General features: G+C 54.9%; 3 protein-coding genes and 1 non-coding gene across 4 annotated transcripts; all 4 read right to left on the minus strand.

The window, feature by feature from the left end:
* Positions 1-608: 608 nt before the first annotated feature.
* UMAG_10524 (uncharacterized protein) lies at positions 609-5,327 on the minus strand (the record flags this gene model as incomplete). The annotated part of the gene is made up of 1 exon (XM_011392862.1): positions 609-5,327. One exon carries the CDS (start codon positions 5,325-5,327, stop codon positions 609-611), a length of 4,719 nt encoding a protein of 1,572 aa, XP_011391164.1.
* A 1,750-nt stretch (positions 5,328-7,077) lies between these two features.
* UMAG_16079 lies at positions 7,078-7,174 on the minus strand. Its single transcript has 2 exons — positions 7,138-7,174; positions 7,078-7,112 (listed from the first exon to the last, which is right to left on the minus strand). It is a non-coding gene; the product is annotated as a tRNA-Glu (tRNA).
* Positions 7,175-8,132: 958 nt separating this feature from the next.
* On the minus strand, positions 8,133-10,398 carry UMAG_10525 (uncharacterized protein; the record flags this gene model as incomplete). Its single annotated transcript, XM_011392863.1, has 3 exons — positions 8,133-9,996; positions 10,121-10,179; positions 10,270-10,398. 3 exons carry the CDS (start codon positions 10,396-10,398, stop codon positions 8,133-8,135), a joined length of 2,052 nt encoding a protein of 683 aa, XP_011391165.1.
* A 1,958-nt stretch (positions 10,399-12,356) lies between these two features.
* Positions 12,357-14,843, minus strand: UMAG_04433 (hydrophobin 3; the record flags this gene model as incomplete). The annotated part of the gene is made up of 1 exon (XM_011392821.1): positions 12,357-14,843. The coding sequence occupies one exon, from the start codon at positions 14,841-14,843 to the stop codon at positions 12,357-12,359; it is 2,487 nt and encodes an 828-aa protein (XP_011391123.1).
* Positions 14,844-16,939: the final 2,096 nt, after the last annotated feature.

Below are 16,939 nucleotides of genomic sequence, written 5' to 3' on the forward strand. Positions count from 1 at the left end.
GTAGATGAAGTATATACAAGCCCTCCGTCAACGGAAGCACGGTCACCAATGGGGGAGGGAGATGGCGAGAGTATGCGTGGATCAACACGATTTTCGGTTCCAAGGCGAGTTGGTAACAGAATCACCGTCTTTGTCCTCGCTGGATGCGGAACAAGGCAGCGAGCCGGAGTTTGTTTTGGTTAGGTTGGGTTGGGTTGGTTTGTTGGGTTTTTTTGTAGTGTTTTACGAGTTTTAAGGTGCTTCAATGAAGCCATGGTAGCAGCGCTAAGACTGCCAAAGCATAGTTGGTGAAACGCCACCGAGCGAAACATGGCAAGCGTGCGATCCAGTGCGAAAGAAGGTCGAACGAGGTTCCGAGATGACTAGAGGACGAGGGATTGTCAAAGAGGCCTGCCGAAATCTATATGGAGAAATTCCGCTGAAGCTTGAACAACCGAAATAGGCGGTGCAGCAAAGGACGTCAAAGTCGCGATCAACGTGCTCTTGCGATGGAAAGGGGAATACAGAGACACAGGCACCATCGCAAGAGATCAAGACGGCCATCACCGCACGCATTCATCTTGTTGTCAAGGCGACGCGTGGGTGGTTGCACTTGGGCACGAGAATCATCATCCTCGTGCAGCAGCAACCTTTTCGAGGAGCTTGTCCTTGGGTGTTTTGACACCGTCTCCCTCAATCTTGCCAGCCAACTCCTCGATCTTTTCCTGCGACAGCTTGGCGCCGACCAGAAGGTCCGCAACAAACGAGTAGATGGCAGGAACATCGATGGCTGCATCGTCGAGGAACTCCATGTGAGGCTCAAAGCCCTTGAACGCGGTGTCTTCGTCCAGGTACCCCTCCTCGCTGAGCTTGGCAAAGAGCGCAGCCACGTTGGCAACGTCGTCCTTTTTCTTCTCGATGGTGCTGCCAATGATGGTCTCGACGAATTGCGATTGTCGTGATGATGGCAAAGCTTTGAATGCCTCGAGAGCTTCGTTGACATCCTTGACATGCATGAATTCCTTAATATCGTTGTTGATCTTGTTCTTGGCCTCCTCGTCCGACATCTCGGTCGACTTGGAGCTCTCCTGTCCGGCCTCGGCCTCGCCCTCGCCGTCCTTATCGGCGCCAGGCAAAGGCTTAGTGCGCGGAGCAAGGTTGAGCCTCGGTCGCTGAGGCTCCTCGCTCGGTGCAGCATCGCCTTCGCCGGCCTGGTTGAGCAACGAAAACATGTTGGTCTGCGAGCTGGTGCGCGTAGGAGGCTGGCTGCCGTCCTCGGATCCCTTGCCCTGGTTCTTTTTGCCGAGCATGGTCGAGGGGCCGAACGAGAGCGGCCGTCCCGAAGAGCCCCGCTCGATCTTGCCAAAGTGAGAGAGATCGCCGGCTTTGCTGGGACGCGGTGGTGGTGCGACACCGCCCACGGTGCTCCAGCCATCGGGACCGTCGCCACGAGCCTGACCACGCTTGGAGCTGCCGCGTGAGATGGGACCGCCACGTGCACGCATCGCGTTCTCAGCATCCTGCTGCTGCTTCTGCTTGGCAGCCTCGGCGTGGATCTGAGCGATGGTCTTGGGCGCTGAGTTATCGTGGCGTGGGATCCACCTCGATTCGCGCAATTCGATCACGTCGATGAGCATGAAGCGCATGCGCGAGTTGATGGCAGCCTCATTGGTAGACATCTCCTTCATGCGCTGGAAGTAGACATCCATGTGTCCACGAGCCTTTTCGGTGTCGAGCAGCTTACCCACGGTGGTCATGAGCTTGCAGAGAGATTCGATCTCCTCCTCTTCGGGGTCGGTGGCGTTGGCGAGCAGCTTCTTGATGCAGACGTGCATGATACGTTCCGTCAACATGCTCAGCTTGAACAGTTCACCGATGAAACGAACAAGACCGAGACCTCGACGTTTGGCCTTTTGCGCCTCGTAGTACTCGTCCGACAGGAGCTCGGCCTCTTTGGGCTCAGCGGATGGCTTCTCGCCACGTTCTTCGGCAGCCTTGGCCTCAGCCTCGGCCTTTTCGTTGATGTCCTTCTTGGCCTTGTCCTCAGCCTCCTTGGACTTTGCAGCGGCGACGGCAGTGTCGCGCTGAGCCCAGCCACGCTCGAAATCCTCCTGACAACGGTTAACCAGGTACTTTCGGAAGAGCAAACCACCGACAACGGGCTCGCCGTCTGAAGTAACAAGGTTCTCGTCCTTGACATCGGGACTGACCTCGTCCATGAGCTTTCGGCAGAGTCGGGCGTACATCTCGGACCAGGCAGCCTCGTCGGTGGCCTTTTCGAAGATGAGCTGAATGACCTGGCGCAACGTGCGGCCATCTTGCTCAGAGACCGACTTGTTGGCCCACTCGAGGATCTGGTTCGAGATCGAGTCGAACTTTTCGAGAGTGAGCTTGTTAAGCAACGCCTTGACCTTTCGCTGCACCATTTCAGGCGAATCAGCCTTGACCGAAGCACCACGGCTCCATCGGTTCTCCGAGTTGGCCAGCGGGACGACCTGGTCGAGAGGAATGGTAGGACCGCCCTTCTCGGGAGGGTTGACCTGAGGGCCACGACTCGAGTTGGGATCGCGTTGTCGGCCACGATTGCTCTTTGTGCGGCCACCGTTGGGGATACCAGTGCCCATCATGTCACGAGATGGCAGAGCGGTGCTGCCACTGCCAGTTCGCGAGAGCGGTTGCGATCGAGCGCCAGCATTGAACGAACCCATGGGGCCAAACGCACCCATGGCACCACCACGTGGGCCAGAGGCAGCGGCGAAGCGCTCCTCGCTGGTCTTGGGGGGGTGGCTGAACGAGCCGATGCCACCCTTGCCGCCGAAGCTGGAGGAACTGCTGATGCCGAGGCCTTGTGCTCGTCCAGGAGCAGCAGGAGGGCCCATGGCCGAGGCACGTCGGTTGAGACGGGAGCTGGCGCCCATGCCGCCGCTCTCCATTCCGATCGAGGCCAGTGGTGGTAGATCGATGGGCTTTTCGGTGTAGACGTTCATGAACTGCAGCAAAAAGTCTCGGTCGTAACGGAACTTGCCTGGCTCGGCCGACTCGTTGAGCTCGGATTTGGGCGAGTTGATGTTGGTGGGGTAGCTGACCTTGCTGAAGTTGTCGATGAACTTGGCAGATGTCAGCGAAGAGGAGGCGCCGGAGGAAGAGCTCTCGGCCTTGGGAGCATGCTGCGAAGCAGCGGCGCCGGTGGACTCGATGGTGGAGACCTTTTTCTTCTTCTCGAGAGCCTCGCTGTCGAGCTTGATGCCGTTGGCAGGAGTACCGAGGGTGCTCAAAGGCTTGGCTGGAAGACCGGCAAAGCCAGGGGTTCCGGGTGTGCGAGGCGTCGGTGGCAGACCAGGCGTCTTGGGGGCATCCAGGCTCGAGGGAGGCACGGAGGAAGCCTCGCGAGCCATGCGCTCGACGTCGGCGACAGAGCTACGCATGCCTGCAGCGTCCTTGTTGTCGCCGTCCTGGTGCTGCGAAGCCTTTTCGGTATCGATGGGAGTCGGCTTGGGCTTGGCCTCTTCGGCAGAGGACTGGGCTTCAGCAGCAGTGGCAGCAGCAGCATCTGCCTTGGCCTTGGCCTCGGCCTCCTCCTGGGCCTTGTTTGCTTGTTCAGCCTTTTGAGCCTCAGCTTCTACCTTGGCTTTGGCCTCGGCTTGCTCCTTGAGCTTCTCTTCGCGCTGTTGCTGCTCGGCTTTGGCCTTGGCTTGCGCCTCTTCGGCAGCTTTGCGCTCGGCCGTAGCCTTTTCTTCGGCGTCCTTCTTGGCGGTGGCCTCCTTGGCAGCCGCTGCCTCGTCATCTGCCTTCTTCTTTGCTTCAGCATCGGCCTTGGCCTTGTCATCCGCCAGCTTCTTTTCGGCATCGGCATCCTTGGCAGTGCCGTCGTGCTCGGCCTTTTTCTTTTCGGCGTCGGCCTTGATACGGGCGAGGAAAGCTTCTTGGGTCTCCATGCGAACAGGGTTGCTCTTGGCGGGCGTGAGAATGGCGGGGGAAGCTTTGGAAACGCTGGGCGAGCTGGTGGCCGAGGCGGGAGCTGGAGCGGGCGTCGACTTTTGCGAGCTGGAAGGGGTCCTCTGGATGCTCTGAAGATCTACGGCCGCCTGGGTCTCGGGGTTGACGATACGAATCGCGGCGCTCTGCCTCTTCTGCTGGGGCTCAAACTGACGCGCTGCGGGACTCATAGGGTTGCTGTACGAGTGCGAGGGCGAGTGGTGAACGTAGGTGGCGGCGGGGTTGAAGCTTGGCGGACGACCAGTCTGGGCGAGTGAGAGGGGCTGATGGGCGGGCGAAGCAACATTGCTATGGGCGGTGGAGGGAGAAGGGGGCACATTGGCGCCTCGAGCCGAGAGTGGCGTGGAGGGAGGCATGTTGGGAGTGCCAGGAAGACCGTTGGGGCCCATGGGCGAGGAGCCGACGTTGGCGTGACGAGGCGAGCGGGGCGTGCCCAGATCGTAGCCAGGCTGCGGCTGCGGTTGTGGCTGCTGCTGCCAGTGCTGTGGAACGGGCTGGTAGCCGTAGCCGGGATGGTAGCCGTACTGGGGTGGCGCATAGCCCATGGGCTGTTGGTGCTGCCATGGACCTCCGATGGGCTGCATGGGCTGCATGGGCACAGCGTTGGCCATATGAGGAGAACGGGGCTGCTGCGAGCCGGGTTGCGGATGAGCATGGAAGGGCTGATGAGGAGGACCCTGGGAAGCGATGCGGGAGGGCGAAGGCTGGTGCGCCGATGGCGAGCGTTGGGGCTCAAAGGGTCTAGCGCCAGGGTGGTGAGGGGTGCCGGAGGGCGGCCTCAAGTTGGCCGAGGCATGTCGAGCGCCAGCATGGTTGTGCGAAGGCGCACTGGACTGTGGAGTGGAAGGAGCAGCGGGAGCAGCGGGAGCAGCGGGAGCAGCGCTGGATGGTGCGAGCGAAGCGGCTGGGTTGGAGGCGGTAGGCTGGGAGGGGGCGGACAAGCCTGACCCCGAGCCCGAGTTCGAGTTTGAGGTCGAGCCCTGAAAAAGCTTTTGAAAGTCCATGGTCTTGGCAGGGGTGGTGTTGGCGGCGAGGGGAGCCGAGTCCGACTTTGCGCCTGCGAATCCGATGGTGGTCTTCTTGGACTGCGGGTCGTGTGCGGCGACCGAGCCAAAGACGGTGGGTTTTTCGCCGTGAAGATGTTGACCAGAACTGGGCTGTGCAGCAGGCGAGGAGGAGAGCATAGCGTTCTGGTCGTGCACGGAGCCAAAGTTGATAGCAGCGGCGGGACGAGCGTTTGCGGCACCCTTGGGAAGGCTCACTGCAGACTGACGACGAGGGCTAGCATCACCGTTGGAGCCAGCGGCGGCGACGTTGTTGGAGATGCCCGCTGGGATGAATTCACTCGACATGGGCAGATAAGGATGTAAAAGAGCCAAGCAGCGCGAAAGGAGGAGCTGCTTTGGTGAGAAGGGCGCGTGAGGTGAAGGGCAAGTCTGGAAAGCTAGACGTGGGTTTGCGATCTTGACCAAGCACGGCCAAGGGAGCGATATCCGAACAAGAGGGTGGGACGGAAGCGCAGAGTCGAGAGGAGGAGCCCTTTGCAAAGCGAACAAAGGAGTTGCTCGACGATCTTCGTGCCTAGCCAAGGTGTGATCTGAGAAGGAGCCCTAAAACCCCCCTAAAGAAGAAGCTCTGGTGAGCTGTTTGGCCTTTTTGCTTTTCGAAACCGGTGTCGATCGAACCAAACGAAAGACACGACGAGCTGAAAAGAAGAAAAGGGGAAGGGGGAGAAGGAGAAGAAAAGAAGATCCTACTTCGTCAAGAAAGAGGAGGAGGGATCGACGTCGGATAGGTGGTAGGGAAAGGGGGAGGCTGTCGAGTACAAAGACTCGCGCTCAGGCTCAGTCGTGAGTTTGCCAATCGTGAATCACGAATGGACAGACTATTCACCGTCACAGAGTCACAAAATCGTGAATCACTCGTCCCTCGTCCCTCGTCTCATGTCCCTCACACTGACTGGCTCATCTAACGAGTTAAGCCAGCCAAGCGTGCTGCCCATTCAAAGTTAAAGCCAAGTCAGACTCGTGACTTGAGAGCTAGCAAAAAGCCAAGCGTATCGCAACGATGCAGAAAAAAAAACCAGACCGAAAGAAAGAAAATTCACGCACGAATCGTGAATGGGCGCAGAAGCACAATGCAAATGAAAGAAAAGAAAGAGAAAAAAAAGAAAAAGGAAAAAAAAAGTCTGGATTTGTGATTGAAAAATTGTGAATTTGGAAAAATTTGGAGACACACGCACACACCCTTACAGAGACAGTCACAGTCACGAGCGTGGATTTTCGGAGCACAGAGTCGTCAGTTGTCATTAACGAATTGAGCTTTTCAACGCAGCAGAAGCACAACAGCGTCACACGCTCATCACGTATATGACTAAATGACCAACTCAGTTCCATCAGTCGTGATTGTTCATCAGTCAGCTTGGCGAGGCTCGACTGTCTTTTTTGTCGCCCAACACGAAATGAACCATAGTATGTACCATCATTAGTCATCCTTGCGCATCGACTTGAGATGACAACGGAGCTGGTTGCATTTCGAAACCACGCTGATGAATGTGGCCTTTGTGCATCGAGATCTGGGGCTGGCCCAGCCAGGATCGCTGATCGCCGCGCAGCGCTCGCTCCTGCTGTATTCACTTCGATATTCACGATTCACGATTCACGATTCACGATTCACGATTCACGATTCACGATTCACGATTCACGATTCACGATTCACGATTCACGATTCACGATTCACGATTCACGATTCCGCAATCCAAAGTTCGTAATTCGCTTTGCGCTATGCTTATCAAAAAATATTTGTGGATTTGGGATTTCATTTCGTCAACACGTCCCTGTCCCCACGCACACGCGGCAGCCAATCTTGAATTCGTGATTGTGCGTGGATCTTGACATGCTCTGGTAGCGTATCCCTCTATCGCCACAGCTACAGACTCTTTTCACCCATCCACCGCGCAGCCTATCACGCATCTTTGGTAACAGTCCGATCCCAGACAGTTGCAGCTGTTTCGGCTCCCAACTTAGCAAAGACATAAGTTCTCCATCACTCGATAAAAAAGAATCGTTCCGTCCAAATCCGAAAAAACAAAACAAAAAATTGTTCCCTGCCGGGGAATCGAACCCCGACCTGAGCAGATCCTGATAACATTACCAGTCTGACTGAAAGTGCCCTATCCTAACCGTTAGACGAACAGGGAGTGGTTAAGCGTTTCTTACAGAATTCTATTTGTTTATATAACTGCCTGTATTATTTTGACCATCTTGTTGTTAGCAAACGTGGCATAGGACTTCTCCGGAGAGATGTCGACAGCATTGCACTTAACGTATGCAATACGTTCGGCATGAAGGCGGGGTAGAATCTTGCCTCCATTCAGCTACCTGTAGATGGCAGTGAGAGTGTGAAACGCTTTCTTTGCAGTGTGCGGGCTTCTTGGTGCCTTTCCAGTCATCTCCCAAAGGCTCATAACGTGGGTTCTTCCAGGTCTCGCAGTTCTCTGACAGATCACGCACAGACGGTGATTGCTCAGCATCTTTCTGGATCTCGAGGCAGTGCGTTTGTCTTTGTGCCTCGCTTTGAGGTACAAGTTTTCGATGCAAAGTCGTAATCCTTATTCCTTTCCTCTGCTACGGCAGATAGGGTTCATCACACGCACACAAGATTCGCTCAGACCGCCAAGGTTCCAGGTTTATAGGGAAACTTTTCGACCTTACGAAGAAAGTAGCTGATTGGTAGGAAATTGGTCGGCGATGCGTCGAGTGGAGTCGGGTGAAACTGCCGGCTGTGTTGTGGTCAGGGCAAGGGGAGCCAACACATGTTGTTCTTTAGCAAGCCACCGCCAACGACCAAGCTTGGACGCGGTTCGAAACAGACGTCACGTATCTTGTCAATCCTGATGCAGCACTCGGCGGCGACCTCCACCATGGCTGCATCTCGCGTCAACTACGCCCTGCCTAGCCGTCTACCTTTTCAGACCCGGCAAATCTCTGGTAGTGGGAGCCAAAATGTACATCCAGTCTTGGCCAGCATGCACCGGTGGCGCAGAGAATTGGCTTGCATGCTATCTCTGCGTATTGGGCCGTCTACGCGAGGCTCTGTGGATCGCAAGGTCGCGACCAGAGGATGCTAAGCGTGCACGATACGAGCATTTGCGCTTGCTACAGAGGCGGGTGGATGATCCATGTGGGTCTTTTTCGCTCAGCGCGAGTCGGCGGATCGCAAGACACACCGTGGCTTGGCAATACACCTTGCATACCGGCGAGTTCGAGCGCGGTCATCTTGTCGTCGTCTGACATGTTGGCCAGCATATCTGCGACTTCCAGCGCGGACAGCGTGTCGCGCGCGCGACTTTGCTTTATGGTTGATGCTCCAGTGTCGGCAGCCCTGTCGTGCTTGAATGCAGTCTGGCACCGATAGCCGTACGAGCAGCCGTACGAGCTCGCAATCGGCGCAGCTGGTACACTCGAGGTTGATGTCCATGCTCGATCGTGCGCCGGTGATCGACATTGCAGACGCAACGAGGTCGAGTCGCGCGCTCCGTGCAAGGGCGACCAAGTTTTCAGAGGATGGTCGGTCGAGTCTCCTCTTGCTGCGGCGGCGGCGGGAGTGGTTATTGTTGTTCTTGTTGCTGCTGCTCCTGTTGTTGTTGATGATGTTGTTGCTGTCGTTGCTGGTGCTAGCGCAGTATCCGAGACGGCTTCACTACGTGTCGATTTCGCAAATCCTGCTAGCAGTTTGCTGGGACTGTTTGTCTGCCGAAGCGCACCCAGTCTCCGCTTGACACCGCTTTCTCCCTGGTCGTCTCCGGCGTGATGTTCGTTACGAGGTATCAAGGCGCTCTCGCAAGTACTTGCATCGAACACATCTGTCCGATGTGAGCCTAAACTTGATCCTATGCCAGGTTGATCAAAAGTGGTCACGGGTGATGGCAGTCGAAAGTCATGAAGCTGCTGGACACTCGACGTGCTCAGTTCTGCATCCATCAGATCCCTACGTGAGGGCGAGGGCGAGAACGACGACGAGATACGTGCTGTTCTGGCGAGTGATGCGCAGCCAGTGCATCCCGGTACCGGCGCAGATTTCAGGCAGCTGTCAACCGACAAGCTAAGCACGAGCTCTTGAGCCTTGTCTTCGGCACCTGCTAGATATGCCTTGCCAGTCATCGAGGGTGGCGCTTTTGCAGACCACGACGTCTGCAAGATGCGCGCAATCAGCTTGTCCGTCTCGTCTTTCTCTGTATCCTTCCACTCGTCGCTCGCCAGTCGGCCCCTCCACGTTTCTTTGATCTCCAAAAGCACCAGCCGTTGACAGACGATCCACATGACCGACGAATACAGGATCAGCAAGTCTTGCGCATGCTCTTGGTTATGATACACTACTATGCAGCATACAATGTTGAACACGGTCGATATGCCGAGATAGAGCACGCCGTTGGATGTCATCCGGAACAAGAGCAGTCTGATTCGGTTTCGCTGTGGGCGTATACGGTAGGCTTCGTCGTTGTTGCTGCTGTTGGCTGCATTCGCGTCGTCACCTCTGACGCAATCAGGGACCTCTTCACTGGTATGACGTCGCCAGAGGCAGCACGTGCTCAGTACGATGACAATCGTATCGTATACCACTGTCCCTGCATAAAACCAGGCCAGCGAGAAAAAGGCGTAGTTTCCATCTTCGACGAGTACGCAGGTACCGTTCCAAAGCCTCTGGGGCTTGAAGCTGAGGATCAGCAGCGCCGAAAAAACCATGAGTGTGGTCAAGAGCAGAAAGATGATGACAATAATGCGTGGATCTTTGTGCCATATGGCTACCGTGCGCCAGCCAAGTGCAGTCGAGACGGAAAACTGGACGAGCAGCGTGCAAATCTCGAGAAACGGAAGGCATTCACCCTCCTGTCGATGCCAGGTAGCTTTGAGTCCAAGACTGATCGCAAGCAGCGTCGTATAGCGCATAAGGACGAAGCATATCAAATACGGTGAACGCCATGGGATGAACAAGTAAATCTGCACCTCGGACGGAAGAGTCCTAGTAGAACCATGGCATGCATATGCACCACAATTGTGCACATTCACGATTGTGTCAGTCAAGAGCACAAACGAGATTATCAACGTCGCCAACGCTTTGAGACCGAGATCGAGCTTCAACTCACATGAGATACTCCCAGCAGTACAAGGTTGCAGCAACGATAGCCGCATCGTCTTTAAACGTCTGCAAAAAGAAAATGGTTACAAAGCCAAGGATCCAGTCAGCGGCGTGTGCTTGATCTGAGTCCGAGTGCGATGCTGACGGAATACTTACATCGTATGAAAGATAGGGTGGAAGTATGATGCCCGCCGAGATCAAGTTGTGAGGGTTTGGCGTTGAAAGTCTTGTCGTTCCGTTGCAGAGGGTTTCAAGCCAATCCATCGATGCATTGATGTCCACCATCATCGAACTGGAAGGTAGGCGTCAGCGTGATGGAAGCGAATTGCGCTCGGGAGAGAGCTGAGACTGATGGTGAAAAGTTTGCAGATGGTGGCATTGCAGCCTCAGATAGCCCCCCGCGGTCTGAGCGCTTCACTCCTCCAACTTTGGTGGTGGGCGAAAGACATACGAACGTTCCAAGACGCTTCACCGAGACTTTGAGCTCGATTGGTTTAGCACAACACAATAGCGGCAGCGGCCATGCCGGTAAACCGACTTGTATAAGCTTTTGCCCACTGTGTTGCCTTCATCTGCCAAAGCGTTACTCTGCGCTTTCCTCCGAAGCCGAGAGACTATATGAATACACCTGCTGGCCACTGGCTCCTTCCAAGTAGCCAAGCATCGTGTCGTTTGGTGGACTTTGTTCATAATTTGCTGCCACCAACTCACTCAACTCACTCATACCCGGCTTTACAAGTCAGCTTCAAGGCCAAGAGCAGAGTTGAAGTTGGAGCACAGAGTGGGCAAAGTTATTGCCCCTTTTTCGATTGCATTCGCCACTGCACTAGCTCAAACTTGCAACTTCATAACACGACCACAGCTTTTCATGACTTAAATGTGTGACTGCAGGTCAAGTTTGTGAATCAGTTTCAGAGCTACAATTGCAGCAAGCAAGTGAGTCGAGCAAATCCAAGACCAATGGAGGCGCCAGGATTTGGTCGAACTCATCCATCCTCGTCCATTGAATGCCGTGAACGGGTTTCTTTCTCATGGATATCCGAGCAATCACCTGGGAGCCCGGCACTAGAACTTGGAATCGTTCTCAGGACCTTGTCATATGCGGATCTTGGACAACTTGGCCTCTCGAGAGAAGGCCGCGTTTCCGCTTTCTGGATCGTCAGATGAAGCGTTCGACCCCACACATTGAGCTGATGCTCTATGTGAAGTACAAACTTCGGCGTGCAGTCGACATTGCAATTGACAACCAGAATGAGAAGCCACTGGGTGGGTGAGCACGATGCGGCTTCACCCCTACGATCACGTAGCATTGTCTTTCCCGCCCACCAGCCAAATCTCTGTTGGCAAGTGCGAATACTGCGGCTATCGAGCCAACCAGGATGATTCGCAGGATGTATCTCATTGACCATCGTTCGACAAGAAAGACAGTCACGAGTCTTGCTTACAAACGCCTGATGCAGATCTTAGAGTAAGCGAGATACCCAACAACTTTCGTGTTTGCATTCGCCTTCTCTCTCGCTCGCTATTTGCGTCTCTCTTGCGTACAGCAAGGATCCATCTGGACCTGCATCATTCTCACCAAGCTGTTCCTTTGACAGCAACCGTCAAACCACACTTTGAGGTCGTGTCCCGTCCAACATTTTGAACCAAGCGAACCCTCTCAACTTGATGTTGTTTGCTGCTTCGCAAATGTTGCTGACCTTCCATGACCCGCTCTACCAGCCGCTTGAGCTGATCGTGAGTTCAGCCAACATACATGTGCAGTCTCATCAGAGCAGCAGCTTAAAGACGCGTGGGTGTTAAGAGTAAAAAGACAAAGCTAGGGTATGGCCTCGACTAAGCATCCACGCTTTTGGGGCTAATTTGGATACGAGATTAGGGTTCTGTGCATAAAGCTACGATTAACCACGCGGAGCTAAGTGAAACACGAGACGAGAAAGTCGAAGGCGATCAGGAAGAAAGACATCGACTGGAAGCTAGGAAGAGAGAAAAGGATTGTTCGAGAGAGAGAGAGAGAGAGAGATTGAGAGAGTGCTGCTGCTGCTAGTATGGAGAGTGAGAAGAGAGAGTGTAGTGACGCCACAAAGGAGCGATTTGAAACAGGAATTTTGAAGAACCAAAACATGCCAGAGAGAGTGTGAGGGTAACCCGACAACCCGTGTCGACGAAACCAGAATGCGAACCAAACCGAAAGCCCCAAATCGAACATGCCAAGGAAAAAAGGATGCAAAAACGATACCCGATCAGTTGATAGGGATCGAAGTGCAGCCTACGTTGACAAGTCCATCCTGGCTAACGTTGGTACAGCAGACGGGCGTCGCCTTGCAGATGCTCTGAAGCGAAACGCCGAGGACAGGGATCTGTTGGCAATTGAGGCCGATGTCGCCAACCAAGTTGTTGAAACCAAGAAGGCCAGCGAGCGTCTTCTTCTTGCCTTCGTCTGTGATCACCTGGCTACAGCACTTAGCCTCACCAACCGAGCACTGACCGTTGTTGTTGTGTTCGCTCGACGAGCTGTTACGAGGGCGTGGGCGTTGACCACGACCGTTGAGGGACGGGGTACGCTTCGCCATCGCCTCGTCTTCCTCGGCTGCGTAGCGCTTAACAAGGCTCTTGAGCAGATCTTTGTTGCCGACAGGAACAGAGATTCCGCTCGCGGCCGAGCCAAGGAAAGCAGCGGGGTCGAGGCCAGCATCGCGCTCGTCGAAATGCTCGGCGGTGCCCGTCATAGCATCGACATGGTGTGTCTTGTCGCCCGTGTTGGTCTTGTCCAAAGCCTGTTGCAAAGCGTTAATGGCGTACTGCAGAGTCTCGTACTGCTTTACATCCATCGCTCGGCGGGAGTGCGCGCTGTTGACAATATCGGACAAGGCGGAAAGTGAGGCTTGAGCAGGTGCTACTTGGTTGACGTTATGTTTAATTGATTCTTTGGTCTCACCTCGTCGCGTCACCTTTTGACCATTAGCCACTTGCGAAAGAGCAGCGGCAACCAGATCGACTGGTACCACCTCGTTGTCGTTTTCGACCGAGTACGAACGCTCAGCCTTCTGCGAGTTGAGTACCGACGAGAACGCAGCCAGCGTAGCCTCGATGGGGAGAACCTGGTTCGTGTTGTCGACCGAGTACGAACGCTCGGCCTTCTGCGAGTTGAGGAGCGTCGAGAGCGCGGCAATCGTAGCCTGGATTGGAATCACCTGGTTGGTGTTGTCGACAATGTTGTTCTCACCCTCGTGACGCTTCGAAACAGACTGGCCGTTGCCAACGACCGAGAGGAGCGCAGCGGTACCCTGGATAGGCACAACCTGGTTCGAGTTCTTGACACTGTCGAAGTCAGGAGCGTTGCGCTTCTCAACGGACTGGCCGTTGGCAATCTGCGAGAGGAGCGCAGCGGTGGCCTGAATAGGCACAACCTGGTTCGAGTTCTTGACACTGTCGAAGTCAGGAGCGTTGCGCTCGACCGACTGGAGGTTTTTGACGGCCGACAGGAGCGCAGCGGTGGCCTGGATAGGCACAACCTGGTTCGAGTTCTTGACACTGTCGAAGTCAGGAGCGTTGCGCTTCTCAACGGACTGGCCGTTGGCAATCTGCGAGAGGAGCGCAGCGGTGGCCTGAATAGGCAGAACCTGGTTCGAGTTCTTGACAACGTCGAAGTCAGGAGCGTTGCGCTTCTCAACGGACTGGCCGTTGGCAATCTGCGAGAGGAGCGCAGCGGTGGCCTGAATAGGCAGAACCTGGTTCGAGTTCTTGACAACGTCGAAGTCAGGAGCGTTGCGCTTCTCAACGGACTGGCCGTTGGCAATCTGCGAGAGGAGCGCAGCGGTGGCCTGAATAGGCAGAACCTGGTTCGAGTTCTTGACAACGTCGAAGTCAGGAGCGTTGCGCTTCTCAACGGACTGGCCGTTGGCAATCTGCGAGAGGAGCGCAGCAGTGGCCTGAATAGGCAGAACCTGGTTCGAGTTCTTGACAACGTCGAAGTCAGGTGCGTTACGCTTTCCAGCTTGCTGACCGTTGGCAATGGTAGAGAGAGCAGCAATGGTGGCCTCGATAGGGAGCGTCTGAGAGCTGTTGTCAACGTCAACGCCACGCTTGGAAGCCTTCTGTTCGTTGAGCACCGTAGAAAGGGCAGCAAGCGTACCCTGGATTGGGACCACCTGGTTGGTGTTGTCAACCACCTTTCCGGTGTTACGCTTGGTGGCCTTCTGCGAGTTCAAGACGTTGGAAAAAGCGGCCAGGGTACCCTGAATGGGGATAAACTGCGACGAGTTATCAACAGCGGTAGATCGCTTGGTAGCCGCCTTCTGTCCGTTGGCAATAGCCGAGAGAGCAGCAATGGTGGCCTCGATAGGGAGGATCTGGTTGGTGTTCTTGACAATGTTGTCGCGCTTGGCGGCCTTTTGTTCGGTGAGTACCTGCGAGAGACCAGCGATGATGACGTCGATGGGGAGCACCTGGTTGGTGTTCTCGACTGAGAAAGAGCGCTTGCCAGCCTTTTGCTCGTTAAGAACAGCGGAGAGCGCGGCAATGGTGCCCTGGACGGGAACGAATTGGGCGCTGTTGTCCACCTTGATGGCGCGCTCGGCGTGCTGGCCATTGGCGACCTGCGAGAAGAGAGCACCAGTGAGCTGAACAGGCAAGACCTGGTTGGTGTTTTCGACGGAACTGCCGGCAAGGACAGGGCCCGAGAAGGCAGAGACGGCTGCGACAGCAGCGAGGAACTGAAGGTACTTCATTTTCGAACAGTTGAGGTAGATGTGAGATCAGAGGAGTGTTCAAGTAAGGGAGTGTAGGTGTAGAAGAGTTGGGAGCCGGAGGCAGTTGATTGGTGTTTGGATAGGGAAAAGGGAGCAGCAAAGGGGAAAAGGGGAGCAGCAGCAGGAACAAGGAAGGGAGGTAAGGAAAAACTAGCTTGAGGGACGATAGAAAAGTGTCCGACGATGCAAGAGTTATATATGTCTGGTTAGCCGGATGGACACGCGAGACGTCCGAAATGGTAGCAGGCCTTAGCAAGCTATCCACCTGAAGCTGTCGCGTAGCAGTCTCGGGGTGGTGAGACGAATCAAAACATGACCAGGTACCAAGAATGAGCTAAAGTGTCTCACGACGTTGACAAGCTTGTTTTGAGCAACGGGACGGGCATCAGAGCATGGAGTCGAGTTTGAGGCGCATGACGCATTCGCATAGACGGCCAACGTTGGATGATGTTTCTCATTGGCATGTTTGCGACGTCCCAATTCAACGTCTGTGATGGGAAAGGTAATCACGGGGAGGATCGAGGGTAAGAGGAATGGGCTGCTAGCTGCGCCGCAAACGACGCGGACGAGATTCCAAGGGAGAGCAGGCGGGTGCATTGCGGAAAGCAGCTCGACACAGGGTGCACATTAAGCAGAGGAGCGAGCTGAAGCCCCAGGAGGAAGCGCGACAGGCAGAACTCGCATAAGAGATGACACAGACATGCAGGTCGAGCGAACATCTTTGGGCATGTTGGAATGATCCATTGGGATACGTCTGGTGATCCATCCGGCTGTCGGAAAAGTGTGCCATTCTATTCTCGTCAGCAGGCTATGGTAGGCTAACATAGCAGATTAGCCGCTCGTCTCACGTTTTCTTGTACCTGCCGAGGAACCTGCATTTAGACAAACGATGATACCATCGAAGCCATGGTAAACACCATACCACCGATCTCCCACGGGTCAAGTAACAACCAAGACATCCCTTTCCGTCGAGTATCGACGTGTTAGAAGAAGCGAACTGTGGCCTTACTTGACGCCATACAAACGCCAAGATGGCCCAACGCGTTTGAAAAAACGAAGTGCATGTCAACGTGAGCCGCATCTGTACAAGACGCAAGTGCATGATTGCTTCACCTTGGCACGCACCAATCGGGTGAGGGTGAAGTCTTGCCGCCGGGCAAATCATTGAATTATCGACAAGCTGAACGACAATGCAACAAATCTCGTCTCAGCGATCCCGATATGCAGACTCTGGCATTAGGCGGGCTTGAGGCGGGCTTGATCATGGCGTGTCAACATTAGCTAAACCGAGTCGAGCAAAGCTGCCAAGGAGAAAGATGATCGCATCGGAACGAGGGTTTAAGCTCTAGCTGCATGTAGTCTGTGCAGATTGCGAGAGCTAGCCACGGTGATTGACGCCACGATCAACAGGTTACCAGACGCAAAGCACATAGTGGAGCAAGGTAATGGAGAACAAAGAGTGGTTGACTTGACCAGGCTGCAGCTATGGACAACGATCGAGGGCGCCAGTTTCGATACGCCCTCGAGACTGGCACGCAGAAATGTAAATCGTGAATTGTATAGCGTCAGATTGAGGTGATGAAAAGGGGAACAGCAGGCAAAAGGATCGTTGACGAGCGATAGAGCTGCGCTCGCTGCGAGAAGTAGTGGGAAGCGATGACAGCGGTCTGACAGGTAAGCTAAAATTGACAGCTGATGTGCGGGGTTGACTGGATCGGCGGCGAGTGGAATGGATAGCGGAAACCAATAATGCCATAGCGAGGCAAAGCAAGTGACGGACACGGGGAACACGCAGAAATGTTGCCTTGTTTCGGAATGCAGAGAGGTGCAGTTGGTGATTTATGACACGCGTGAAGCAGAGAATAGAGTGACGACTGCGATCAGCCAGCCAACCAGCCAACCAGCCAATCAGACGGCCAGCCAACGCTGAGGAATGCACGCAAAATTCCTTTATCAGCATGAGTATTCACGATTCATTCACGATTTACGATTATGACGACGAGGCTCTTCCGATGGATGCTGTTCGTCAGAATCCGCACCTTGATGTTCGCTTCTGGATCTCGTGCAGTCACGAA

This window comes from Mycosarcoma maydis, chromosome 14 (genome assembly GCF_000328475.2).
Source record: "Mycosarcoma maydis chromosome 14, whole genome shotgun sequence".
Taxonomy (NCBI): domain Eukaryota; kingdom Fungi; phylum Basidiomycota; class Ustilaginomycetes; order Ustilaginales; genus Mycosarcoma; species Mycosarcoma maydis.